Below are 26,581 nucleotides of genomic sequence, written 5' to 3' on the forward strand. Positions count from 1 at the left end.
TAAATGAGGCAAATAAATCTGCACACTTGTCTGCATGTATATGAGCAGAAATATTTAAAACAAATGAGGTGATCACGGCATTTCCTTGTTAATGTTTGACTGGGTTTGTATGATCTTGAACAGAAAACTTGGCATCTGGCTGGGCTTCTTTCTGGTTGTGTTTATATGTATTTGCAGATGGGGAAACTACAAGCAAGAAAATAACTTGGTGGAAAATGTAGGTTCTGGATTGTTTAAATTATATTTTAAGCCTGATTGCACCCTGGCCCTTGGAACTCTAGGCATGATCCCTGCTAGTAACTAAAATGATTTGAATGTTATGGGGCAAAGTTATATTTAGTTTGTATTTGGAGAAAGAATAACAACGAAGCACGGGGGAAGGCAGCTGCATTCTCATCACTTCTTCCCGAGTCACATCCACAGATGTCAAATCTCACCCTTCTCCCTTCTCCCTCAGCCACAGTATTAAGAAATTATTCTCTCAAATTATTGGGTTGAGGACAAGGGGGACTTAAGAAAACCCATCCCCACTGGGCTTGTGTCAAAGTGGGGCTTAACTTTTTGAGAGAGCTCCTTCTGTTCAGACAGACTGTAGAACCAGCTGCGCCCTCTCCACTGTGATGGGGCTTAGAAGCAGTGCCTCGTGGCTGTAGAGAGCTGTCCTTGCCTGATGGAAAACTGCAAGAGTTCCCTCTCCCTGACTACAAAAATGCCTAAAAGTCTTGGATGAAATATCTACCTAAGGCCTTGTTTTCATGCCCTTCTCCCATGTCCCGTGAAAAAAATGCTGCAGGAAGTAATTGCTGTGTCCAGGAGCATCATAGATTGGAGCTTCTCAGCACTTAAAAAAAGGTTGATGTTTTCAACAAACACTGTCTAATGGCTAAGAAATTGGGGGGAGCACAGTGTAGGGACTCCTCCGGGATTTACACTCAGGGCCAAAGGGCACTTTTGCCCTCTGCCACTCCACCTTGAAAGGATCCAGTCAGGAGCTTTAGCCCGTGAGTGCAGGCACATGGCAGTTCACAGGATTCATTGCCCCCTAGCCAGAGAGATGATACATATTAGCATTAATTTTACATTGGTAAATATACGAAGTCACTATTTTAACAGTCTGGTTTAATGAGATGTTCTCAGGTTTCAGAACCATCCCTTATGGTGTTGCTCTCCAGATCTTGGCTCGTTGCCTTGCTCACAAACAAGGCAAGAGCAGGCATAGGGTATTGCTGATCAATTAGATCAATCAAATGATCAATTAGATCATTTCTGCTCACACCCGACACAAACCTGGAGTCCAGCACGGCTGAGATCGTGACATTGACTGCTTGAGGAGTAATTTTATCTGCCTTTTAATGCTGCGTTAGGGCACGGGATAGAGGCCGGCAGCAGCCAGCAATGGGAAGTCAGTGAGTTCAGCCTGTTTTTACCTCCCTGGCAGCTGTAGGTGAAGCAGCAGGTGCTTTCCTGGGATTTTGCCTGGCTAAGCAGCTGTAGAAATGGATCCAGCCTGCAGGGCCTGTGTCCTGGGCTCCACTCCCACACTGCTGCACTCAGCTGTGAGCACACACATGCCCCAGCCCTGCAGGGTCAGACACCAGGACACTCCCAAATCAGTGCCTTGGGAGGGCTAACTGGGCACTCAGCTCTCCTGGCCATGCCCTGGCATATTATGGGCCAGTTCTGGAAGGTGGGGAGCTCCTGTCACTATCAGTGCTGCACACAGGAAACTGACAGACTCGGCATGTTTTTACTATGTCGTTTTGTTCATGTAGCAGGAGATGGAACTGCCATAGAGAAACCCTGGACATTAATTTCCAAGACAACCTGAGTGGTGCTGGGCATCTTAATAGCTGAATTCAGAGGGGGAAGATGTTTTTGCCTAGATAGTGTGTGAGGCAGCTCTGTGTCAGTAGCACCCACTGCCCAGACGATACTGGAGAAGGGCCTTTTTGAAAAACAAACTTACCCCTCTCTGCTGCCTCCCCTGCTGCCTCTGATGGTGCAGAGTGGTGAGATGTGCCAACGTGTGTCTTGACTGGAAAAGCATTCATCTGTCACTGTTGCAGTCCCAAGGCAAGGCTCTACAGATATGTAGTGAAATAAGAGTCAATGAATGCCTGCAAATGAGAAACAGAGATAGACGTCTGTGATGATATCAACATTTTTTTCTTGCTGTAGCCCAGCTTCAGGTCGTCCAGCTACCATTGGCTTGCCAGGGTGTCTGAAGCTCTGGCATATATGAAGGTGCAGAATTATATTGTGGGTCTTTGTAAACACAGTCGTGAATTACGATATTGTAATTATTATTATGGTGCTTGATATTTACATCAAGACACTGATTCCAGAGAGTACTGCTTGAGCAGAAAGTTATTAATGCAAAGATGATAGGTAATAAAATGGGGATATTTACAGCATTAAATTAACAGAAACAAGGCCTTATCATCTTTGTCCGAGAGCTGTACACTGCTTAGAAATGCATGCTGTATCTGGTAAAACTCCAGAAGAAAGAGTGAGGGGAGACTTTTATTTCTGTTCCTGAGAAAGCTGCTGGAGGAGCTAGTGAGGAGCTGCACTAATGTTTTTAGGCAGAATGGCTCTAAGAAACGCACCCTTTTCTAAATGTCATAAAGGTCTGCAGATAGATCCTGTGACAGGGACTGATCCAACAATTCCTCAGAATGAAAGGTCAGTCAAAGGAAAATGGCATTTAGGAGGACCAAGCTTACCACTGACCCAAACATGTGACAGATCCAGAGGCAACTCTGGTGCCATCAGGAGCCCCGCTTGTGCAGCCTGCCCCAGGGAGCACATGACGTGACAGGGAAACTATCTGATTCCTCCAGGTCTCAAAATTCATCAGGAGTCAACATGAATGTCGGAAGGAAAGGGATTTTGAAGGAGCCCACAGCAGGCTTCCAAGTTGGGAGGAGGGTGCTCTCTCTCCACTGTCCCTGCTTGCCCTGCACCAAACATTTTTTCCCCAGTACTAATTATAGATCTGGTTTTGTCATTTTAATATGCATGAAGTAGTATCCTGGCTCAAAAGCAGGTTGGAGTGAAACTACTCTTAAAGTTTGACTTGGTTTGGTAGGGCTCTGGGTCAGAGAGAACCTCTCCAAGGGCCAACCCAGAATTTCAGCAAGTCTGTGGACTTGCCTGGGAATTTCAGCTCCTTTGCACTGAGTGAGGGCACCATGTAAATGTAACAGAATTTGAGGCTGGATTCTCACCCAGTGTTTGTGAATTCTGCCTTATCAAAGCCAACACACACAGCCCCTCTTCATGGGTAGATTTTCACTTAAACATATTCAGCAATGCAATTTGTGTCAGACCAGCATTCAAAAGGTCATGGGGTTATGTCTCCGTCCCCAGAGATGGTTGGAAATCTCACAAGGTGAAGAACATAAGGGTGGTTTGGAAGTTTTAGAAACACCTGTACAGGCAGGATTTCTCATGGTGTTTTGCCAGTTCCCTTGGAGTATGGGAGGATGTCATCACCTCTGAGATACTGTCCCATAGGTGACTGCAGAAAATATGAAGGGGTGGGTGTTATCTTTGCCTTCCTTGTTATCTTCCTTATCTCTGACTTTTTCAGAATAAGTGCTCTCAAGGTCCTTACTTTGGGTCATTAGAAGTTCATCAGAATCTCAGTGTGCCTAAAACAGATTGATTTAACAAGGCTCTTAGTTATAAGTTTCAAGCTAATTCACCACTGTTCTCAGCTTGAGCAGCATTTCTGTTCACCAGCAAAGCTGCAAAATTCATGGGTACGATTCAACATGAGTAACTGTAACAGCAGTCTGGAGTCATTCAGGAGCTGGACTGTATGTACTGCCTTAGTCATGCTGAGGAAAAATCAGGCAGACTTTGGAATAATAGGAATTAGTCATGAGGAAGTGCAAATATGAGCTCTGTAGTTTATGCCCTGTGGGTCCAGTCCTGCAAAACACTAGGAACAGGAGTAAAATATGAGGGAACAATTCCAAATCCCACAAACATCTTGTGGGTTTTGGGTGCAACTCAGCATCAGCAATCCTTAGTAAAACATTTTGTTCTTGTGCAAGAACAGGGCACTTATTATCACACCCATTAATAGACTATTCTGGGAAGAGCACTGCTATTGCAATCTGTGTAGAGAACTTGTGCAATTAATGAAAAGGCAGAAAAGGCAGATGCAAGAAAAAGACTCTCAACTTTCCAGAGCCTTGGGAAAGAATTTCAGTTTGAATTCAGCTGTGGGACCATTCCCACTGTTGGAGTCTTTATCACTTGTTTTTTTCTGATTGTTGGCCTGTCCAAGTGCATCCTGTTATCATGTGGCAAACAGTATGTTCACTCTGGCATTCCAGGGACACTCTCTTTTGTATGAAATTATCACCTTTTACAAAGAGCAAATATTTGTCAGGTGGGGCAAACCGGCAGGGTTGCTAAGGGAATATAAAAATATCCTCTTTTGGACTATAAGCAATGTTAACATGTCAGGCTAAGCTGTATCTTTCACTGAAGCACTACCCAATGAATGTTCTGTGTTCAACAACTGCAGGATTATGTGTCTCAGATAAAGCCCATCTGGTGACTATTAAAGGGAATTACTGTACATACAACATGAAAGAATTAAAACATTTGGGGGGTGTGGGGCAGTGTTTTGTTGTAAGTACCACTCCTGTTACTAATTTTGCCTTCAGGATAGGTGTTAAGTTTAAAACAATTACAGTTTCTTTACCAAGTACACTGGAACAGTTTGTGTATTGGGCTCATTCTTGTGACAGGATAATGCTGGAAATTTTGCAAAAGCAATAGAGCCTCAGAACCAGGCTTCCCTGGTGGGTTAGCTTGAGCTGCTGCTGATGGCAAGGCTACAGCTCCAGGTCTTGCTGCATCCCTCTGTAATTGCTTACATTTTCAGCCTTGGTTGTAAGTGATTTTTGGTAAGCACCTCTTATTCTATATAGCAGTCCGTGTGAGGGCCAGATGGATGACTCGGCTTTGAATCAGTGCTGCGTCACTGGCAGAAGTTGTCACAGCTGTTCCTGCCTCTGTTCTTTCCTAGGCCCCCCAAGGATCGCCGATAAGGTGATTCACCGCCAGTCCGTGAGGCTGGGCAGGACCATCAAGCTCCTGTGCCCGGTGGAAGGCGACCCCCCGCCCCTCACCATGTGGATGAAGGACGGGCGGACCATCCACAGTGGCTGGACGAGGTTCCGGATCCTCCAGCAGGGGCTGAAGATCAAGGAGGTGGAGAGCGAAGATGCAGGGACCTACATCTGCAAAGCCACCAACGGCTTCGGCAGCACCAACGTGAACTACACCCTCATCGTCATCGGTGAGTGGGGCTGGGGCAGAGCCAGCCCTCACCTGCTCTGGGGCGACGGAGAGAGAGTTGACTTCCATGTAGCTGTCAGTGATTGCGGATTTGCTTTGGTAATCATTCACTGACCTCCACTCTTAGCTGGCCCCTTCCAGTGTTTGAGGATTGCCAGAGCTGGCTGTGCTGCTGTGCATCTTCTGCTGCAGCCGGCTGCAGGCAGATAAGATTGCGGAGTGCCAAAGGTTACACATAAACAGAAATGATGCAATAGCCACTGGGGTCCAGATCACAATGAATTCCACACGGGAAAGGCTGTGAGATAAGGAGAGGTCACACTGATCTTTATGTTTGCTGTTGGAACAGGATAGCTCTCAAAACAAATGTTGGAGCACCCATGTGAAAATGCGCAGAGGGGACATCTGTGTGCTGAGCAGTTGCAAAGCATGGTGTCTTCAGCAATAATAATATTTGGGTTGAAACAAAGCTCCAAGCTTGGCATGTAACCCAAGGATGCTCGGCTCCTGAGAAATCTTCTTGATTGAGGCAGGATTACAAAACCTTCAGATGCTCTCTCAGTGACCATGGGTTCACTGGCAATGCTTTTAACCATTTTCAAAAGGCTTGTTTGGCCCAGCAATGAGATTTTGGGGCCACTTGCTGGGCTGAGCATTCCCAAAGACAATCCTCTGGGTAGTTAGAGATTCCTCTGCAGGGGCTGCCACACAAATGAGCTCAATGGTGCTTGGCTGGGAGAAGGAAAAGAGCTGGTGAAAATCAGTGTGCTAGGGCATGCGGAGGGAGCCAAGGGGAGGGTTACAAAGCAGGGCATGAGATCAGATATCTTACTCACCTTTTGCCTGATTGTCATCCTGAGCATCTGGTCTACGAAGTCCTGTTTCTCTGAGATGGTAGAAGTGAGAACAGAGTTTAGGGCAGTTTCCAGCTGCCTACTGGTTGGCTCTTGGCCTGGTTTTGTTCTATTTCTCCTTTTTTTCTGGTTGCAGCAGGAGGGGAAACTGCTGTGGGCTCAGGGCATGTAGCAGTCACTTGGTGCTGCTTGATGGAGGATTATCACCCGATAACAGGGTGATTCTTGGAGAACGCACTTTGCTGTACAGCCAGCATAAGAAAGAGACCAGAATGTAAATATCTTATCTGGAAAGAGATGCTTCTGTGAGGGAAACCCTCTGGTGACTCCTGTACCATCAGTGGGATAGAGCTGCAAAAGTCGTCTTATAAATAGATTATGTAGTTCGGGGATTTGGTTTTCCTCGTTCACCTCTTTCTTAACCATATTCATCCATTTCTCTATGCTACACTGAACAAACGGGGTGAAGTGGAAATAGTCTTACAGAGCTATGTCTGTACAGACTCTCTTTGTGTGGGCTTTCCAGATTCTTTGCTGTGGAGAAAGGAATGCTGTAGGAGACTGCTTCAGTCCAGCTTGTGCTTTTGCAGTACGTGGAGGTTGCCAAAGTCTTTCATCTCCTTTGTCATTCTGTATCTTCTATAAAGCTCAAGCCAGATCCCATGATTCCAGAGCAGAGGTATCAATGTATCTGTAAGTCAAAGAAGGCTGGGCCTATTCTTGGTAGCGCAAAAGAAGCAAGTGAAAGCAAAAAAACAGGAGGCACAAGGTAAAAGTTAGACTAGAATTCAGGAAAGATTGGGACAAAAACTCCAATTCAGTTGCTCAGGGAAATTGGATTATCAAATATAATTGTGTTAAGAACAATAGTGTTCATTATATTTGGGAATGAAAAACCCTGGGTACAAACTCTAGTTATTTAGAGCCTCATCAGGCATCTATGGAAGGAAATGACAAGCTCCCATTGGCCTCTGTGGGTGTGAGATTGAGCCCTATGGAAACAAATATTGATCCCTGAGTGCCGAGAAAAGGGTAACTTTAACCTAAACCTATGTCAGAAGTGTGGGCTGAGGTATCATTCATTTCCACGCATCCTTGTTGCAAATACTGACTAAACCCAGTACTTCTTATACTATTTTGCACCTTCTCTCCTCATCTGACAGTGTGCCCTTGTGTGTTCTTGTTGCTCAGACCATTTTTGGTGGATTACATACGTCTCCTGTCTCCAGTGGTACAGCTGTGTTCATGTAGCATTTCAAACCGATTGCTTTTCACTGGAGCAGTTTCCCGAAAACAAATGTTCCCCTTGTGTCTTTCTTGTCAAGCTCTGCAAGTAAACGCAAGGTATCACTGACTTACTCTTTCAAAGGACCCAGACATTTAATGCAATGACCAGATGCTTGTGTTCATCTTGGTAAAAATACTTTTGGTTGAGGGAAAATCAATCCCTTGTTGGTTTTTGAGAAGGAGGCAGTGTTTTAAAACCAACTGCATGTCAGTTTTGACAGCAGAGATCAAATTGATGGAGCTGTTTTGTTTGTACTCTGGAAAGCACAAACTTCATTAGGCTTTTTGAACCATATGGCTTCTCTATTTTCCCACTCCTTCAAAGGAGAAAAAACCCGTCTTATTCCAGCTTTGCTGCTAACACCAAACGTAAAACCACACAGGTGTCAGACATGGGCAAGGTGGTTAAGACATTAGATCTAGAACAGCATTAAAGGATTCATGAAACACAAGGACTTGAAAGAATATAATTCATATTGACATGAGCGCATTCTGAAAATTTAATCAGTAATATCTGGAAAATATTCAGTAGTTTATTGGAAGGTTTTGGACTTATGCTGTATGCTAAGCAGAGTATGCTAAATGAGCTCTACCATGGCACTGGCAAGTGAGGAGTTATTTACATGGAAGCTGCAGCAGAGTAAGGTGATGGTTTACCCAAATTCTACAGAGAGCTGTGACTAAATTCAGTTGTATCCAACCTCTCTGCCTGCTTTCAGTGCTATGTAACTCTTACTAATCTTAGCTTTTACTAGCCACTGTATTCCATGATAGAACAGAGAACCAGCAAAACTCTGGGACATTGTACAAAGGAATAAAAAGGTCAGCCTCCAACACTGGTGGGGGCCCTCTGGTGTAGCAGAGATGAGCTCTCTGGCTGGACTCCATGAGATTACAGGAATTATTACATCTGTGAGATGTAATAATTCAGCTATAAGACTGTTTGAATGTTCCTTTGTGGCTTCAGGACAGATCTTGCTTGCAGCCAGCCAGCTCAGTACACGAGCAGAGCAGACTTAGGTGTGCCTCTGCATGTCTGGTAGACAGGACTACAGCTTGCCTGGCTGGAAAACCTCTCAGTCAGGAAGTGCAGATGAGACGGATTACAGTGATTCTACAGATGGTAACTAAGATAAAAAGAGACCAGGTGATTAGGCCAAGACCACATAAAATAGGAGCTGAGGCTCAGAGTTGAGTCTAAACCTCTTAAATCTCTCCTTGAAAGACTATTCCTCCTTCATAACATACTAAAGTCTTTTCCTCCTAATCTTGCATCTTCCTAGCTGCTCTTTTGGAAGTGAGTTCTTCTCTTATTCTAGGGTTTTGATCTTCATTCTCAAACAAAGGCTTTGCCAACCCAGATGGTAGCAATTGGTTTCTTCCCTGCTTATTTCCCCATCTTCTCAGACTGCAGGGCTGATTCCCAGAGATCCAAGGAATCCTGCTCTTAATACAGCCCTCCACAAAATGTAAGCCAGTAAAAGCAGATTACCAGTATAAGTCAAAACTACAATTTCCTCTCTTTGCTATCCTTAATAGTTTTTGTGGCTCACCACAAGATTTGGGATGCCAATTTACACTGCAGACGGATTTACAAATGTTGGAAGAGCAACTTTGATCACTATTTAATTACATTGCAGTTATTAAGTACAATGGTTCCTTATTTCGGAGAATTATGTGTGGCACGTCAAAACAAATGTGCTGTATCTTCCAGAAAAATTACCTTTACAATAATGCCCATGAAATCTAACCTTTTTTTTTCCTCAGCTGAATTAATTCTAAAGGTGTGTAAAGTAACTATTTAATTTATAGACGGTTGGTTGAAACCTGCGGTTTCTTTACTGCATAATTAAAAAATTCCCTGCCAGTGTGCTCTAAAAGGAAACCTAAGGCCAAAGAGGAAGAAAGAAAGTGCTGAATAGCTGCTCCATATTTAAAAACTGTCCACCTTATGTGCTGAAGGGAGGCATGTTCTGCAGAAAAACAATAGCAGGTGGTGGTGTAACTGAAGCCTCCGTCGAGCTGCGGCCAGCTTGGAGAAACTGAGTTTGCACACATGGAGCCACACTCCAGCCATCAGGCACTTCCTGGGAAATCTTAGCCCAAATTGGTGAGCTTTTCCTGACTTATAAATAACTTAGAAAACAAAGTATTCTAACATGGAAGTGCTGGAGGATCTCCATTACTGCTCTCTCTGCAAAAATAAACAGTATCCCGAGTTCCAGAAGTCTGGACATTCTCTGAAGGGAAAATGGTTTGTGAACATCTGTAGAAAGGGCTATAGGTAAATATTTGTGCTGTAACATAATGACCTCTTTCACTAATACACAACACAGAGGACTTTTCACTTGCAGAAGTGTTGTGGGCCAAATCCTGCAAGGTGTGCCAGCATTACAACACGTAGGAGCTATTGCTACAGGTGCTGCCAGTAAATACTTCTTGCATCAGTTGCTCAACCAGGTGATGAAAGATCAAACTGTCTCTATTTTCACATCTGCATCCATGTTTCTTACTGCTTTCTGTAGCAAAGAAAAAAAAAAAAAAAGGCAGCAGCAAGAGCAGGGGTTGGGATTGTCACCTTCTTGCTTCACTTGGTGTTTGTAAACTGCCAAGGACACATCTTGCTTGAGTGCATCTCAGCACAAAAAAATCATCAACATGTAAGTCCAAGAAACAGCTTCTCCTGAATTTCTTTTTCTTTATCCTATATCTCTGACTGCGGCAGTTGTTTATTTCAGTTTTTGGGTTTGTTTTTTGGTTTGTTTGGGGTTTGTTTTGGGTTTTTTTTTAGGAATATTTTGGTAAACAATCCATCATCTGTCCAGTTCATATTCTCCTCTGATGCCTGGCCCTCTGAGGGACCCAGCCACGTGGCCCCATTTGGGCTGTAGCATAATAAAGTCTTGATGCAGAGGGCAGGAGGAAGAGTGCAGCTTGTTGTCCTAAACTGCTGATGGGCTGTTCAGAATTTCAGCTACATCTCACTTTCAGACAAATCAAGTTTGCTGTTAAATGTCTGCTGTCTGTCTATTGCAATTGATTGCTTCAAGAATCTTCCCTGACATCAGATGATTTATCTTTAAAGTAGCTTTTTCCTGCTGAGCCAGCTGCTATTTTATGCTTTTTTACAGCTTGTCCAAAGACAGCTTTCTTTGATAACAGGCATGTGTGAAAAATTTGCTTTAAAATAACCATTTTTTTAAAACAGTTAGCATAAGTATCCTGAAAAAATTCATGGCCCTGTCTGAATGGATATTTATTCTTATGTTCCTTTTTCTGCTTGTAGTAGTAGAAAATACTGTGTGGAAAAAAAAAAATTCAAGTGCAGTAAAACATGGTTTGCATTACACTTCTTCAATGAAGTCATCAATCCGTGTCTCAGAACTCATTTACAGTGCAAAAGCTGAGAAAACATTTCTAGCCCAGAGTCAGGTGCCACCAGCCATCTTGGAAAAGCATGACAAATTCATTTATGTTTGGGTTTTGGCCTCTTAAGAAGCTCTGGGGACCAGAGAGAGATGTGCTCAGCAAGAAGATGTGAATCAACACTGAGTCAGCAATGTGCACACCAAGGGTCTGCTAATGCTAAGCAAAAATTGAAATGAGTCAACACTTCAAAAATAAAGGGAGAGAATATGCAGTTTTTGCATTTGAGAACAAGGCTGTGCTGAGCATGGTATGGAGTTAGCAAAATGTCTTTAGTGCATTTACTTCAACATGAAGTGCAAAGGACAGTCCATTCAGTGTGGAACCGTTAACACAGTCACAGGGCATACAATTATCCTAATGATGATTAGTCAGTCGTTATATGGAAATGAAGAGTTCCTTGTGACAATAAACAGTAACAAAGTTCATGTTTAATTTGTTAAGGCCCCAATCCAGCAGCTGGATCTACGTTGGTGGCCTCCTGTGCACACGCAGGGTGATTAACACCAGATGAGGATCTGGCTGTAGCCACTGATGCTTAGTAATAGTTGTGTTGCTAATTAAACTTCAGATTGGTTTGGGCCTCTGGGAGCTGGGCAGAAAAGGGGAGCCTTCCCAAAACTCAGCCACTGGAATCATTGCGTGAGGACTTGTCAATGTGTAGTGGGGTGCCACCTTGTCACCCTCTATGGAGGTGTAGGTAGGGGTTTGGTTCTTAACAAGAGCTGCGTTACTGGTGTTGCCAGGTGAGGGAGTCCTGCCTGCCAGCCTGTGAGAAGAGACTGGAAATGGGCATGAATGGATCCCAGTGAGTAGAGGAGTCAGTGAAATGTGGGTATTTTCATGTTTTGGTGCAAACTCATAGCTAAAAGCTGTTCACTTGGAAGTGAAGCTCCTTTTCCACTGGAAGTGACTCATCGTTGACTAATGATGCCCTCACCCAAGCAAGGGCTCTTCCTTCTCAGTTTATTACCCTAGGATAAAGACACACACCCTGACCAAGCTTGGTGCTGCTCAGGGAAAGCATAAGCATGTGAAAAGAAATCTAAAAGTCAGTGTTCCTACCCCCTGATTTTCAAGGGTTCTTCACTTCTTCCTCATTTGATAGATCCAGCTCAGGGTCCAACAAACTCCCTGTCCAATATCTGCAGCATGTTGAGTGTTGTAAAATGTGCACTGTCCTGGGAGAGGAAAGGAAGAGAAAGAAATATGCCAAAATGGAAAGGTGTGACTATTGCTGGATTGCTACAGGGAAACCATTTCGCTAGTTTTCATCATTTTGATGAGTGCTGCACTAGACTGATGTCACAACAGCCCATAACAATTTGTTCTTGAAAAGCTTCTCTATAAAGAGGTGATGATGTGAGTGCCAGTATTAGCTGTAACTATCCTAAAAGTGACTGATCAAAAGTACAACACAGAGTGGTTTGGCTGATGGTCTTGGTGAACGGGTGTAAAAGGCTGGAAAATACCACAACTGGGCAGCAGTTTTGTTTCTTCCAAGTCCAGACCTATAATGTACTTCAGTGCTAATGCTGTATAATGTCCACAGTTTTTACAAGATCTTTGTTTGGTTTTATTAGTTTCATTTGATTTTATAACAAACTTTATAGTATGCTTATCAATACATCATGTTCTGTCTAACAAAAGCCTCACTGTTCTGGGTAGATCTCTTTTTTTCCCTTCGTGAAGCTGTAACATAGAAGCCAAGTTAAGAAGGTGACAACACCTGTTCACAATTTAAGAGAAATGAAAAGATTTTTTTCCATGAATGTAAGCATGAAATTCATACATATATGTGTGGATATATAATTTCCCCCCATACTCCATCCTGTGGCAGGCTGTGGCAAGCCAGAGCTGCAGCCAGTGTAAATCCCAGGCATGCAGGACATATGGATGCATTTAGCCCACAATCCTTTGCAGATGCTTTGCAGCGTGTAGTGGCTGCTACACCCGTGCAAATAGCAAGCTGCAGCTCTGCTTGCTGCATGAATATTATTTGGGAATGAAAGCAACACACAATACCAGGCAGGCTGACATTAAAACCGTGTTTGATCTGAGCAATTTATGGCTTCCTTCTGTTAAACGATATTAATAGAAAGAGCCTCTGATCCCAGCGAGTTTGTGGTGTTCATGTTGGATTTTTCTCATCAGTTTGTCTGAGGCTAAAAACATCTCTTTCTTCTGACTTTATTAATCAGAGATGTCTTGGTGCAGTCCTCCATACGGGCACTGGGAAGAATTTCTCTCTTGACAGTGCAGGGCTCTGATGTGCTCAGCCAGAGATTTGTCCACATCTGCATATCCACAAGGCTGAGAAATAGCTGCGTTCCTGAGTAAAGCCAAGGCAGTCCCTGCTCCAAGCAAGGTGATCTGTATGTGTGTGGAAGGCAGGCTTTCCAAAGGTGGTCCAGATTCCCAGTCAAGGTTTGCTGTGACTACACAATAGTAGTTAGGAGTTTTTTAATAACTAGCACTCCAAGTAACGAGAAGCCATCAAGCTAATTGCAGGCCTGGACATCAGCAACTTTGAGATACTTACCACCTTGCCAAGCATCCAAGATGACTTATCTTCTCCAAATAGGATCTTTCTGTTAACTTCCCTACAACTACTGCTGTCCTCCCCTATTCCTGACAGTTTTTCCTTGGAAGATGTGCTCATTCCTCTGCTTCTTGCTGAAGGCTGGGAGTGAAGAATTTAGCGTGGCCTCACTGGACTCAGAGAACCACTGAAGCTGTATTGAGCTTCATGGGCGCAGTGCCTCCAGGAGGTCTGTGCCAGAGCACTGTGCCCCATTCCCTTGTGCCACCACATGGCTCTGCTGTCCTCAGTTTGCCCAGTAAATACCACAGATAGTGGGGTTTTTAGCCAAATTTTCCCTTTGGTATCAGTTAACTTAGAAATACCCAAAAGGCACACTTGTAAATTAAAGCACAGTGAAGAATATTTATTATAGAGTGAGCAGTGCCAAGTTGGACCAGTTTATAACGTGTAGTTTGAATGTTGTTTTTGGAGACTGCTTTTTTTGTGTGTAAGTGCACGTACACAGCACCAGTTGCTCACATGCTGCCTCTTGATCCATGCATGTAGGTATGTAGCCTGTTAAAATGTATGGTTGCTGAGGAGCTGTATTTTTACATTCCTGTAGGGTCTGGTTCGCTGCTTTTCCTGTGCTGTCTTTGGCATCCACATTAAGAAAAAGATGAAAAAAGAAAAACAAAATCAACAAAACTGCTGAAAATTAGTGTATAGACCTATTTTAAAATCCAACTTATTTTTGTTCAGTGAGGGGAGGAACATATTCTGTGCTGTCCTTTGTGAATAAAATCATTTGTACTAGAAGCTTTGATTCTTCTTTCTTTATAATAATATGACTTTCATAGTCAGAAGACCTGAGTGTTTACATTATACACTTCTTGGCAATAAAATTGGAAAAGAAGAGGAAAAAAAAAAGGTACAAATCCCAGGAGTTCTGAAACCTACACTCCTTCTTAAATGTACCCTGTTAAAGACATTAAGTCCCTTGCAAACATCCATCTATCAGCAGTTGAGAGTTTGTAAAAGGCGTACTTTGTTCTGAACTCCCTGCCCTACTGATTATGCACAGTTCTTTTATTTTGAGAATAGGATGACGACCCCTTAGCCTGGTAACGATGACAGATTTATGTATTTTAACACCCAGACGCTGCTGTATTTGTTAAGGGCTGCCAGACTCCAGCAGTGCTGCAACCGTAGTTTATTTTCACTGTCAGTTTGTGCTGCTTTTTAAGGTGTTCTGCAGCCACTGGAAGCAGCGCCACTGCTGCTTTCAGAGGTTGAGATGTCAGGATGTTAAGAGCATAAGCCACCATACTTGGACTGTTTCCACTCATAAAATGTCAGTTTTATTCTGGTTGCACTGGCGGGATGGAACCTGCTCCCCGCACTGAAGCCAAGGAAAAGAGGGGAGAAATAAGCAGTAAAAGGAATCAGATAACACAGAATTTGTCCCTTCAGGTTCTACCCCCATGATGTATTTTGCAGCTCTTGAGCTAATGTTTTAAAGAAGACCTTTTTTTAATATGCAACAAAAAGCAAAGAACATAAACACACTTTGCAGACATAGCTGTTGAAGTGCTGTGTGGATCAGCACATCTGTCCTCTGCACAGTGCATCTGTCTGTGATTTTTCTGGGTTGCTTTAAATTACTGTAAGTGGCAGAACAATAGGGAGACAAACAGTGAAAACAATGCTGTTGTTTAATATCAAGCTAAATTATTAACAGGCCTGTACAGAAAATATTTCATCTAAATTAAAGGGAAACAAATTATTTTCCATTGCAGTGATCCAGTGCAAAAAAGGCAGTTGATGTCTTTCTTCTTTTCTTTGATCTTGCTTGAGATATGTTTGTTCTTGTGTCTATGTATAAAGTTCTTACAGGCACCCTGAAGGTTGTTAGGTTATAGAGCAAAAAATGCAGAATATGGATGGTTTTCTGATCTCTTCATGCCAACCAAGCCACTAAGTCTGAGTTTATCACACAATTGAAATTATAAATAGGAATTTCCTTGCTTTTTTTTTTCTTTCAGCTCATTGTTTCCCTGAAAAATGTTGTCAAGTCATTTGAACTATTGAGTTGAGTCAGTTTTCTGCTTGATTATCAACAAAAGGCTTTGAAATATTTGGCATTGAATCCTCCATTGCAAAACTATTTTGATTTGGAAAGAGCGTTTCCACCAAATTTTTCACTGAGTTTTCTTCGGTCCAATATTGAATGTTTCTCTTCTTAAAGAGAAGCCATGTGACCTGGCATGTTGGTTTTGTGGGGTTTTTTTCAAACTGGAAAGAATTATGGCAACCTTTGCACTGAAATAGACAAGGATCTTCATCTCACCTTTGTTGAATGTGCAGCTGGCTGGAGAGAGGAGAACTGGTGACAGTCCTCCTTGGTCACTGGCCACTGGGGAACTGGGGGAGTTAGATCCATTTCAGATGCAGGCTGGGATTCCCTGCTGAACAATCCAGGAATCTCGTGGAGGAGAAGGATGATGCCCCCCCAGTCCCCAGTGCTGCCCCGTGTTTGTGCTCTGTGTGCAGCTTTGTCTCCTGACAACTGCGAGCCCTCTGCAGCTCCTCCTGGTAGCCCTGGCGTGTGTTTTGGCAGGGGAAACTCCAGCCCAGGAGAAAGTTGTGGCAACAGCATCAAGAGGGTTGTGTCAGCCAAGGCCTCTTTGGTTTGAGTGTGGTTTTGTTAATCCCTTTCCTTCAAGGAGGCTTGGAAGATGCAGCAGCCTTCTCTTCTGGCAAGTGAAAATATTGATGGTGATTTTTGAGAGGCTGGTCTGTGTATTTGGCTTGCAATGCAAGCAAGGTGCTGAGTATGCTCAGGACATGGGAACTGTGTACTGCTCACACTGCCTTCATCTGCAGGGATTCCATCACCCCCTTTCCTCTGGGATGATTATCAGAGCCTCTGGGGAGGTGTCTGAGAAATTCTGACCAAGACCATTGTAAAAAACATGCCTGTGTGACCTTCAAAAAAATGAGGTTTTATGGGTACACTGTCCTTGGATAATTATGGAGAGTTTCATGGTGGCCCCTTGAGACCTTGCCCTGGTAAACAGATGAAAGAGAAATATCTTTCAGGGGTAGATGGGTAGAATCTCATTATAGCGGAATTTGGCCACTGATTGTCCTCAATACTGTCTGCACTCATGTATATCTCATATCCCTTTGCAAGGAATGATTTGGATACATTTTACCCTTATTCTAGGCAAAAGAACATCGTGGACATTTTCAGCTATGAATTAGCTTGCTTAATCTTAAATACCCAAGTTATGCCTTGTATGTGGTTATTGCTATTTGTTTGTTTGACCTGTGTTAACTTTTCTTCAGAAATTTTTGGCCCCGCTTGTGTTCAAAGCTCCACACTTGCTTGTCAAGAGGATGAGCTGCACACCGGGCTGCTCACATTTTTGCCACCCTTCAGCCTCTTCAGCAAGGGAGGGAATACTGCACATCCTGACAGCACCTCTGTTCCTCCAAAACTATGTCATATCCTTGGCATATCCTAAAGGGGAAACTCCTTAAAAAAGTTTCACTAGATCCTTCCCACCTTGTATATGACAAAGCACTCTTCTATGTTTTGGGCCAAATCTATTAATTTTTTCTTATATTCTATGGACCACAGAAATAGTTACAGACATGAGGAATAAAAGTCAACAAGTTGCTTGCATGTCATTCCTGTTAGTTCTGCTGTAATTTTTTTAGAGTATTTTACTGCTTTTCTTATTGACAGCTATCTCCCTGGAGCTTTGTACCAGCTTTTATGATACTTGGTACAGGGAGGCTGTTTCCTGTGGAGAAATAACCAGTTTGTTTATTCCCATAAGGAGTTCTGACTTGTTTTGTTATACTGCAGATGTGACATGACACCTGGTGCCATCCTAGCACTCTGCAGGATGTGCAGTGATAATTATTTCACTTTTGGGGATGATGTTGCTTTTGGGCCTTTCTTGTTTACGGCCCCGTGGACTTGGAAGGTATTTTCAAGACTGCTTACTTCACCCTGCCTGTTTTGAGGGATTTGCTATTGTAATGCAGTGGGATTTTTTTCCTCCAGCCTCAAATGCTACACTATGGCTAAGGGGAGATGATAGGGCCAGCTCTTTGCTTATACTTTGGTTTCTGCTCTGAGTAGTAGGTCGATTTTTAGCCGCTGCTTTTCTCAGGCTTCTCTTCAAATATAGCATGGCTCAGGCCATGAGTGAAACACTTTTCATGTTCTTACTGAGGGGAGAAGTGGACCCCACTTAGAGGCCTGTAGTGTTAAAGGAGGATGCTAAACTGGACTTTCAGCACTTTATCTCTGGGACCATCAAAGATAGAAGATAAAGGGGAGTTTTTCAAAAGCAGTCAGCCGAGGCTGAGTCAACTGCTTTTGAAGAATTCCCATGAACTTCCATGGGATGAATACTGCCATTGCTGAAAACTTTTGAAACCTTACCTAACCATCCAGTGACACTTCTTGAAAAATGTGTGTACTAAGAACACATTCCTGGGAAAATGTAAGTATGGTTCACATGTGCTGAATACTGAGGTGCTTTCTGAGGAGCAGGTGTTTTGAAAGGAAATTGAGAAAACAGGTTTCTAAAGCAAATTTAATGAACTATACTGTCTGCCCTAGTCATTAGGAACATGGTACTTTAAAGCTGTTTTTTAGAATAGTTTTCTCTCCTGTAAGCAAGGCCTGACTGATAAGGTGGCTGTGGCAATAAGCAATCCCCTAACAAGAGCCCAGCATATTCAGCTGATGTGTGAAGTCATGCTGAGAACAAAACCATTTTAAGGTGTGCTAATGTAAGACTTGGAGCTCATATGATGCTTTGGGATTTAGAATAGGAAAGCCATTTCTGTACCATCTCTGGATATGAGCTCTAACAGTTAAATAGAAGCTAGTAGGAATATGGAAGCTGAGAACTGAGACAGTCCCAAAGTTGCTGTAATCAATTTTTTTTTTCTGGTTTATGAAAACTGGAGGCTCAAATATCAGGAACGCTGCTGTTGGATGTAGTCCATGCATGCAGTTGCCATTGGCTGTGGCGGGAAATCAGTGGAGTTCTTTGGAAGGAGTGTATGTGGATGATGAGCAGGGTGCCCCACCAGTGTTGCAGGACTGCATCTTGATAGGGCAGGCCCTCCTTAGCTCTAGGACTCACCTGGAAATTCACTGGACTCATTTGAAGGGAATGGCAAGTCTTGCAGTTTTGTGGGAAGGAAATGAAGGACAGAAGGAGCAAAAGAAAAAAACAAACAAACAATTTAGGGGAGGGATTAAAAAAAAAAAAATCATTCCTCCTTTTCGTATTGCAGACACGTTAAGTACTTAACATTTTAAGAGCATCCCCTGACTTAGAAAAGCTGGCAGAGATGGGATTCAGTATGGGCCTGCCAGATTGATTTACAAATCGGCCTTACGAACTCCTGCTGCTTAAACATACCAGAATGCGACAATTAAAGCCAACATCTGGAATTCATTGGTGGAGCTGATCCTAGATAAACATTAAATGAATGTCCATTTCCTTAGCATTGGATTTCCTCTGGCTACCACAGCTTAAGCAGTGTCATCCTATCAGATATAGCTGATGCTGATTGCAGAGCAAATGTCAAAGTCATGAGCCAGATCAATTTGTTCTGTCTTTTAGCACTGAAACTAGGACTAAAACTGGGCTGAAGACACCCAGTGGTTTTTTCCACTAGACTGTGGGAATGGATTCCTCATCCCACTAACCTGGGCTAAGCTGGTTGTGTGACTCCCTGTCTCTCCTGTGCAGAATACTTCAGGCTGCTTAAGTGTTTTTCTCACTTGAGGCATTTTCTTCATTACTTTCTTCTCTCTCTGTTTCCTCCAAACCTGTCAAGGTTACAGAAGTCTGCCTTTACTCTACAAATCCAGGGAGGGATTTTATTTGTTCATTTGTCAGAAACACAGAAAATCGGTTAATGCATTTGTGACTGGCTCCCAAATTAGTTGCAAATTACATAAATGGAAGCCAGTTACAACAAATACACATATATCTTCCTTTGCAACAGATCTCCAGTATTCAGCGTCTTCCCATTTTCACCAGTCTGACAGTCCATGGATTCTTCTTCCCACCTTTTGCCCGTCATTCAGCTTTATAAAAGCATCAGCTTAGCACTTTGGTTTCTGTGGGTAAAAAATTGCACAAACCTTTCCATTTTCTTCCCACCTGTGTTTTTGCAGTTTGCCTTCTCTCACTTTGTGGAGAAGCTGTATCCATGTGGAGACCATCTTGGCTTGGAAGTCAGTTTCCAGGAGGCATTTGAGTTTCCCATCTCTTGTATCCGGTTCAGCAAGGAGCAGCATAGCCATGAGGGTTGTGCTTGACATACCCTAGAGCTCTCAGTGTCACTGCAACACCTCAAGGGCTGGTGCATTTAAGGAAGAGATCGCAAGTAGGTTCCCCAAATCACCCTTTTGAAGCAGGGGGACCTTCTGCACGGAGCAGATGCTTTCTGTGCTTGGAGCAGCCCCAGCCTGGCTGAGCTGGTGGGAACTGTGACCCCTCTCAGGACAGAGCAGAGCCCTGGCACTTGGCGTTGCCTGCTCAGGGTAGGCTTGAGGAGGCAGAAGTATTTTCCTTGCTGGTTGGCCCTTTTTCCCTTGTGGCTCTGCAAGTGTTAATCTGCGAGTGGAAACTGAAACGTGAAAGAGCTCCCCAGAGAGGAAGGATTCAGGTGAGTTTACAGTTGTGTTATTTTGCTATACTGGTGACTTCTGTCTGGTGGATTTTCCAAAGCAGCCGATAAATATTTTTTCCTCTGTGTTATGGTGCCCGACAGTAGCCTGGAGTCCCAGTTTCTTCTTGTAGAAGATAGACCTTTGAGGTCTATAAAATTTATACAGTACACTTTCTGATTTTTATTAGCCTAGTAAAAGAGATCATATTTTGTGTGCTTCTGTATCTCTGGAACGTATGGCCTGGGAATTATTCTGCAGGGCACCAAGCTGCGTGTTGTGGTAGAAAATACTGATTTATCTAAGCTATGAAAATGGTAGACCCAGCAGATAATGAGAGCCCTTGAAATGTTTCAGACATACACAGCCATTTTAGAATATCCCACAAGGGGGCTGTGGGTTACATTGTCATTTAGCTTTAGTTGTTGCTAATTAGTTCCACCTAAATACTGTTTTCCCCAGCCCATTCCTTGTCTCTCAGTTATAACACCCCAGAGTGAATTTGCTTTACACTCTCTGTGTTTGAAAACAGTTTCATGGTAAATGATCTGTTTGTGGACGTGCAGTGAATCCAAATACCTTTAAAAATACAATTACTTTAAAAATACATATGGTTCCAGGCCCAGCTACGCATGGGGAGATTAGGGCACTGCAGAAGGCAAGTCCCAGAGTATGAAGAGATAAAGTTGATCAAGGACTGGTGGAGTGGAGGTACTAAAAGATAGAGAAAGTTTCCAAACCTTGTGGAGAACACTGGTAGAATAAGTGGCCTCTTTATGCCTCCTATTAGTTTTTTTTCTCTGCATTGTTTTTCTTATCTGGGCAGCTAAAAAAGGAAACAAAGTATTGGTCAGTGAAGCACATGCTGTTTAATAGCCTGTTTCTGTTCAAATAGAAATTTGTACCCAGACTGGGGAAATTGTGGTGCTTTGTGACAGGGCTGGAGAAGAACATGGGCTAGAAGGTACATGTAACTTCTCCTTGCAAGATCAGACTTGATTTTTACCTTGATAATAAGGAAAATGGCATCCTTCCAGTGAAGGAGAAAAGAAAGTGGTAGGAATGCATATGAAGAAGGTGTAAGAGTGTTTTCCCAACATTTGGCTTAGGATGGAATATTTATAGTTGTTCACATTCTGCCCAATTCATTTGCTGGTAGGAGGCCTCCAAAATGACCTTATGCCAATACACAGGCAGATGTGGAAGTGATCATACGGTGTCACTTAGATGGGATGTTGGAGGGCCTCCTGCCTTTTCTTCTGGGCAAACAATGGCAGCTGCACAGCCTGGACACAACCTAGAACTTGCCTCTGTTGGTTTGTGCCTCTTGCAGTGATGAGGAGGGTGAGTGTAGAGCTGAGGGTCTGTGTTACCTCTGCACAATCGCAGAGGTTCTGTTAGAGGGAGATGCCACATCCCCCTGGCCTCTTTCTTCCATGCAAAACCCCGCTAAATAGCTGTGTCTTCACCACAAACGTAGGTGAAGCCTCTTACCACCACATGGAAGAAATAACCAAATTCTTTGGCCTTTTGTTCAGTGAAGGCCAGTGGAAGGTAACTCTGAGGTGACACTGTTTCCTTCTGCATCATTTTTCTGACCTAAAAATAACACTGTGGCCCTTGTGGTTGCCATTAGGGTTATTTAGTGTTCCAGCCTTTTTTTTTTTTTTTTCCCCTCTCCAGAACACTAGTGCTGCTGAGCAGAACTGCCCCATTGTGTGAGCCCAAAGGAAACACTGCATAGAAAATGTGAGGAATTTTTAGGCCATGATATGTTTGGACTAGGAAGCAGGGGACTCGGAGGAATGCGGAGTACAGTTCCAAAAATATTCCTTGCAACAGTGCTCTTGGTCAGTAACAGTTATTTTTGTTGGCCCGCCAGCTCCCTGGAGCAGGGCTGATGTCATTCCCCAGCACGGTGGAGGTGGGAATACAGAGAGTGCCCTGTGGTTTTGCAGGGCTGAGAGGGTACAGCTGAACCAAATGCCTGCTCCTGTCTCAAATGCTCTCTCTGTTATGAAAAAGAAAATTTAAAGGCAGCACATTGGAGGAGATGGTGGGGGTAAAATGATAAAGAGAACCATAGAAATATTTCTGTAGTCGTAGTCTCTTCCTTCCCTGTGAACTCCTTTCCCCTTAGATCTTCTGCTTTTCTCCTCTCATTGATTTATGTGCTTTCGAGTGCTTTTAGGGTTGCGTTTATGGTGTTATACTGCTTTTGTTATTACAAGTAATCAAATAATAACTTGTACTGCTCTGGTGTCCTGAGCATCTCTGGCTGAGACACCCTTCACAGTGATTAAATATGCTGATAATATACCCTAGAACACCTCAGGAGAAGAAAAACAGCTTTTTTTTTTTTTTTTTTTTTTTTTTTTTTTGTAATAAACAGGAAAGAGAAATAAAATATTGGGATCTTTTTCCTTGTTGATGACTCTCAGTGCTCATTGTGATCTTAGTGATGCTGATTTGACTTTGATTTACATGTGAGGAAGCGGCCAAGAAATAGAGAAATTGCAATTTTTATAGTATGTTTATCTAGGCTGATAAGCTGGTAAAAGCTGTGTGCATCCATAAGTGGTATGAACCCAGCATGATGTAACTTCACCTCAGTCCTCCATAATCTGAATTATGGTCCACACAGCACCCAGAGACAGGCATGGCACAGGATACTGGACACAAGGCAAGGTGTTAAAAACCTGAACTTTAATCCTGGTACTTACATTTAAGCAGACCATTTAACCACGTGTGCCACTGGTTATTGCTTTCTACCTGGGTCCTACATACAACACGTGTGCCCCTAGAGGAACTGTGTTCATCCTCAAGGAGCTCTGTTTTTGGTTTGGCATCTGGATTTAGTTGCAGCCACACTTTGCTTCTTCACAGCCCCAGTGAAAGTTGTTTCTCATGACTTGACATGAAGGGAAACTTATTTGAGCTATGGGAGTGGTCCAAAAGTCCCCTGTTCAGATCTTTATTGCATCCTGTTTTATGGGGAAAGGAAGAACCCGTAAAAAACCCCACAAGTGCTGCCTTTCCTCAGCCAGGTATCTTGGGGCTGCAGAGGGAAGAAAACTGTACAAAAACAACCCAAAAGCATATGAATGCAAAGGTTTTCCTAACCTTGAAACTGAGCTTTTGGCTTGATAGAATCCATGCAATGCTGACAGCTATACAGTGGCAGGAAATTGTTAAAGGTGTCAGGTTTTCCATTTTAATTCTGGGAACACCCTGGCTGTAGATTTCCTTGAAAATATTGCTGAAATGGTCCCACTTTCTAAATTGGAAAGATTTACAATTTACCATTTCTGTTAACCTCTTGTTCCTCAAAAGGTTAAGTAAGGGAAATTCGTCTTTTTAACACTGGTAGCTGTTTGACAGGGTTTTTTTAGGAGTGGGTACCAGTGGATTTCTCAGCAAATGCGTCGGTGTAATTGTAAAAGAAACATTAACTTGCAAGTTGTCTACAGCAGTCTTAGAAATCTACTTCTGTCATATAATTCATGTACCTTGTTTGATTTTCATGTTGCAAAATGTACCAGAATGGGATAGTGTAGAATAGAACATGTTATTTTAGTTGCAATGGGACCTGCAAAGGCATTCAGGGATGACCAAGTTAATGTGTGCTGCTAAGGGCATTGTCCAAATGTCTCAAGCACTGACAAGCTCAGAGCATCTACCACTACTCTGGAAAGCCTGTTGCAATGTTTGACAACCTCTGGGTAAAGAAATGCTTTCCAGTGTTCAATCTAGACTTCCCTGGTGCAGCTTGGATGCATTCCCACATATCCTGGCCCTGGATACTGGGTAGAAGAACTCAACTCTTCCTTCTCCACTTCCCCTCAGGAAGCTATAGAGAGCGATGAGTTACTCCTCAGCCTTCTTTCCTCCAAACTGGAATCATAGAAGTGTCTTGGTTGGAACAGATATTTAAGATTATTGAGTCCAAGTAGTAACTCTGTTCCAGTGCTTGACCACTGTTGTGGTGAAGAAATTTTCCTAATATCCAATCTTAACCTCCCCTCACACGACTTGAGGCCAGCAGGACAGTCAACTTATGCAGGTGAAAATAAATATAAATAAAATAACTACAAATAAATATATGTATATATATGTGTGTATAAAGGAGAGTAGAATCTGGTAAATTTTGTGTTAGCCCGGGGCATCAGGCTCACCTTTAATCAGGGCATCTTTCCTCAATGTTTGCTGGGGAAAAGATGGCGCTTTGGTAATGTGAGATAGAGGCAATGGAGGTCATGCTAGTTCAGGGTCAGGATGGGTGCTGAGCGTTGAACTTGGAGTGCAGGAGAAGGAAAGGATGCTCCAGTGTGCTTGAATTGTGAGTGAAATCTTGGGCAGTGATGGGATCTGCTAAAAGCTAATTTGGGGCATCTGTGGACTGGAAAGCTGAAGGAAAAGCTGATGAAGCTCTTGGAGCGCCTGGAAAGGTTCTTCCAGGACTAATCCATGTTTCTAGATTTCTGTCTATAAGGGCTAAATAACCAGCTGTGTCTTCATGAGTTTAGTTGGGACAGGTTAAAAGAAATTAGTTGTGTCTGGTGTTTCATCAGAACTTCTTGGTTTATCTGTGAAGCAGCTGTGGAAGGCCATGGGGAGATGATGGGCTGAGGAATATGTCAGGGTTAACAAACCAGTCAGTCTCTTGATTGGCTCTATCCTGGCAGCTCCCTAGTAGTCAGCTTCCAGTATAAATAGTCTTTCAGCTCTGGGGTTGATATTTCCAAAGCTTAAAATATGAAGGCCATACTGTGCTCTTTCTCAATATCATGACCTTAATAGGTTTCCAGTAAGAGCTGTAAAAGCTGTCCCCACACCCGCTGTGCTTTGTGACTTGAAAACATCTGTGCAACAGTGCATGGCTCACTGTCCTGGACAGGACTGAATGAGGACCAGTGCCTAATTGGAGAAGGAACGTCTTTGATGTGCGCCAGATGAAACACATCAGATGGTCTCTCTGATTAGTCACTGAAGTAGATTTGGAATTCTGAAGCAAGTAGAATCAGAAGCGTTAATAGTCATGGCTAATTATTTTTAGAAGAGAATCAGCTATTTTGATTGGAAGGGACCTACACCAGCAATTTAGTCCAAGTGCCTGACCAATTCAGGGCTGACCAAAAGCTAAAATATTGTTGAGAGCATCTCTTAAGAACATTGGCAGAGTTGGGCATTGAGCACATCTCTGAGAAGTCTGTTCTAGTGTTTGACCACCCTCTTAGTAAAGAAATCCTTCTTTATGTCCAGTTTAAACCTTCTCTGACACAGCTCTGAGCCATTTTTGTTTCTGTTCTTCAGTCAGTCAGATAAACTGCTGTGATTGGGTGTAGTGGCCTATTGGGACACATACTGAAGGAGGCAAGCAGGACAAAGGAAGCAGCAGCACATTGTCCTGCACTGGGAAAAGCAGGTAGAGAAGAAGGTTTGAAGAGAGTAATGGTTAAAAGGTCCCCAAAAGTTTCTTCTTTTTAAGGAACTCAGTGGGGCAGGTTATGGACACCTCATGCTGACACCTAAAACATCAGGGGTTTATTGATAAAAACATCTGTGGTACCCATAGAGTCACCAAAATACCGTGAAAATTAGATATTCAGAAGATGTTCAGAAGAAGTTTTATGCTGGCTGGAGCACCTAAGGAAGCTAAGTCACTTAAGGAATCCTGGCTCTTATGAAGATGGTGAAATGGGGAATGTGCTAACCGTTTCCTGGAGAGCGAAGTCCTGTGTGTGTCCTAGAGCCTTGCCATACTATTGATATGAAAAAGGTTTATTAAAACAGGGTGTTCCCATAGTCACTTCCTCACACTGTCATTGCAGCACCCTCCCCCAGTGAAATTCCTGCCTTTATTTCAGTCACTAGCAGAGTCCAGTTTTTAGCCATCTTTTTCCCCAAGGGCTGCTCTGCAGGGCAGGTCATTGCTGCCAGGACCCTCTAAAGAAGATTTCTCTGTCTGGATTGTACTGTGAAGCAAAGCCGGCAGTGAACACTGGATTCATTTTCTGTGTTATTGTTAGAGTGAGCTCTTTATAACCATTCAATTTTCTTTTAAATAAATCCCATTTGGAAAAACAAATCCTGCCCATAAAAGCAGCTCTCTGTGCTGGGTTAGTTTTCAGCATACCATACACAGCTGTATATTTGGGTTTATGTCTCCAGGCTAAATTCTCATTCCTGTGTGCAAGCAGCGTGCTCATGTTAAAGCAATGGCAAAGCTGTTTCTTTGGACTCTTGGGCTTTCATTGGCATTAGGGAAAATGAATTAAGTTAGGAAAGTGAGTAATCCAGACAGTTTGTGCCAGGGAGTTTTGTGTGAAGGATTAGAAGGGGACCAAGTTCCTACCCATGGATCTAAGGTGGCAGAGATCCCTGTGCCAGCTTTTCCTCTCTTCTATGCAGTGAATGATTCCTGCTAGTCTGGCTCCCAGGTCTATTTGTTCT

The 26,581-nt window shown here is 43.1% G+C and overlaps 1 protein-coding gene across 3 annotated transcripts in view; it reads left to right on the forward strand.

Annotated features, from left to right (window-relative positions):
• Positions 1 to 26,581, forward strand: part of FGFRL1 (fibroblast growth factor receptor like 1) — a 166,673-nt gene that overhangs the window by 76,818 nt on the left and 63,274 nt on the right. For all 3 annotated transcript variants that reach the window (XM_066317321.1, XM_066317323.1, XM_066317322.1), the window contains exon 3: positions 5,051 to 5,323. In XM_066317321.1, the coding sequence (XP_066173418.1) occupies positions 5,051 to 5,323 (273 nt within the window). The remainder of the gene's footprint in view (positions 1 to 5,050; positions 5,324 to 26,581) is intronic.

The sequence above is a fragment of the Sylvia atricapilla genome, chromosome 4, assembly GCF_009819655.1.
Source record: "Sylvia atricapilla isolate bSylAtr1 chromosome 4, bSylAtr1.pri, whole genome shotgun sequence".
NCBI classification, from domain to species: domain Eukaryota; kingdom Metazoa; phylum Chordata; class Aves; order Passeriformes; family Sylviidae; genus Sylvia; species Sylvia atricapilla.